Here is a 1,492-nt window from a genome sequence, read left to right as displayed (position 1 = left end):
ACAACCTTCAATCCTTAAAGGACCTCCAAGCAACCAATAAATAAAGTCTGATGTCGTGTTACAGTAGGGATCTAAATGCATATTAACTAATTACTAAATTACTAAATACTTTAATGCATTCATGATACTTTAAAATCTTTTAGCTGTACTGTAACTTTGACTGTTTTTAGACATAGCTGATATTTACATTATACAAAAAAACATATTAGGGTGAAATAGTAACAGATGTGAGATCTGCTGCCAAACTCTCATTGTTGGTATTTTCTAAATAAATGTCTAGTGTGATTGTTGCGTGGATTCTTTTACATGAATCCACGCTACATCCTGTTTTTCCACCTGGTACTTAACGATATGATCCAAGTAACACTGACCGTCATACTGTTTATCAGCAGCTACATCTTCTTCCAGATAAATGTCTCTGTCTGTTGTGTGCTCATCCTGCTTGCTCTTTTTGCAACTGAAAACACCCCTCTGAATCTGGCTTGCATGGCAGTGGAGTGCTACATTGCCATCTGCATCCCTCTTCGTCACGTCCAAATCTGCACGGTCAAAAGGACGTTAATGTTGATTGGTTTAATTTGGATGACCAGCATGCTGTCTGTTCTTCCTGATCTCTTCATCACCTTGGCCATAGAACCACTGGATTTCTATAATTCTCGTGTGTTTTGCCTCAGAGAAACAGTCTTTCAAAATCCCCACATCATTAAGAAGAGAGATATCACCTATATAGTCTATCTGGTTATTGTCTGGTTTATTATCTTTTTTACTTACTTCAAAATCCTGTTCACTGCAAAAGCAGCAAGTCAAGATGCTACAAAGGCCAGAAATACAATTATTCTCCATGGTTTTCAGGTGTTGTTGTGTATGTCAATATATGCTGAACCTTTGCTGAGGAAAGTCCTGCAGCAGTGGTTTCCTCAAAATTATTCAGATTCCCTTTTTGCTTGTTATATTCTCTTCCAGATCCTGCCACGAGCAATTAGTCCAATAGTCTATGGAGTAAGAGACAAAATTTACAGGAAGTATCTGAAAAGATATCTGTTGTGTAAAATGGGCCCCTAGGAAATGCAGACTCATGGAGGAAGATTTGGGTTTTTAACTTTAAAATTATTACACACAGTTAATTTCACTAATGATAGGTAATGTTCAGGACGTGGCATTCATATCAATACTTTTCTGGAACCTTAGATATCCTTACAAATCTAATAAGGATTAATGTATACTCATATTGGTTTCTGCAATCCATATTTTGAAGCCTCAACATTAGATTATTTTTTAAACATATTGTGTGTTACATATTAAAACCACTTTTTGCAATTACAAAATAATCTCAATGTTCCTTGGTACTGATCTCTAAGTCTTTAGAAAGCCATTTGTCCAACGTATGTTCCCTAATTTTTGATGTTTGATGTAGATCCATTTCCATCCACAGGCAATTATTTAAAAATGCAGATAAGATGAAACTGTAAACACACGCGACCCAGGACATGCA

General features: G+C 36.1%; 1 protein-coding gene across 1 annotated transcript; it reads left to right on the top strand.

Moving 5' to 3' along the window:
- The first annotated feature begins 306 nt into the window (after positions 1–306).
- On the top strand, positions 307–1,062 carry LOC146387772 (odorant receptor 131-2-like). The gene has a single exon (XM_084929741.1). The coding sequence runs from the start codon at positions 307–309 to the stop codon at positions 1,060–1,062; it is 756 nt and encodes a 251-aa protein (XP_084785867.1).
- Positions 1,063–1,492: the final 430 nt, after the last annotated feature.

Source organism: Perissodus microlepis, chromosome 5, assembly GCF_051167445.1.
Source record: "Perissodus microlepis isolate ML-2025 ecotype Zambia chromosome 5, ASM5116744v1, whole genome shotgun sequence".
NCBI lineage: Eukaryota > Metazoa > Chordata > Actinopteri > Cichliformes > Cichlidae > Perissodus > Perissodus microlepis.
The sequence above is the reverse complement of the archived record's forward strand: the minus strand, read 5'-3'. Positions and strand labels throughout refer to the sequence as shown.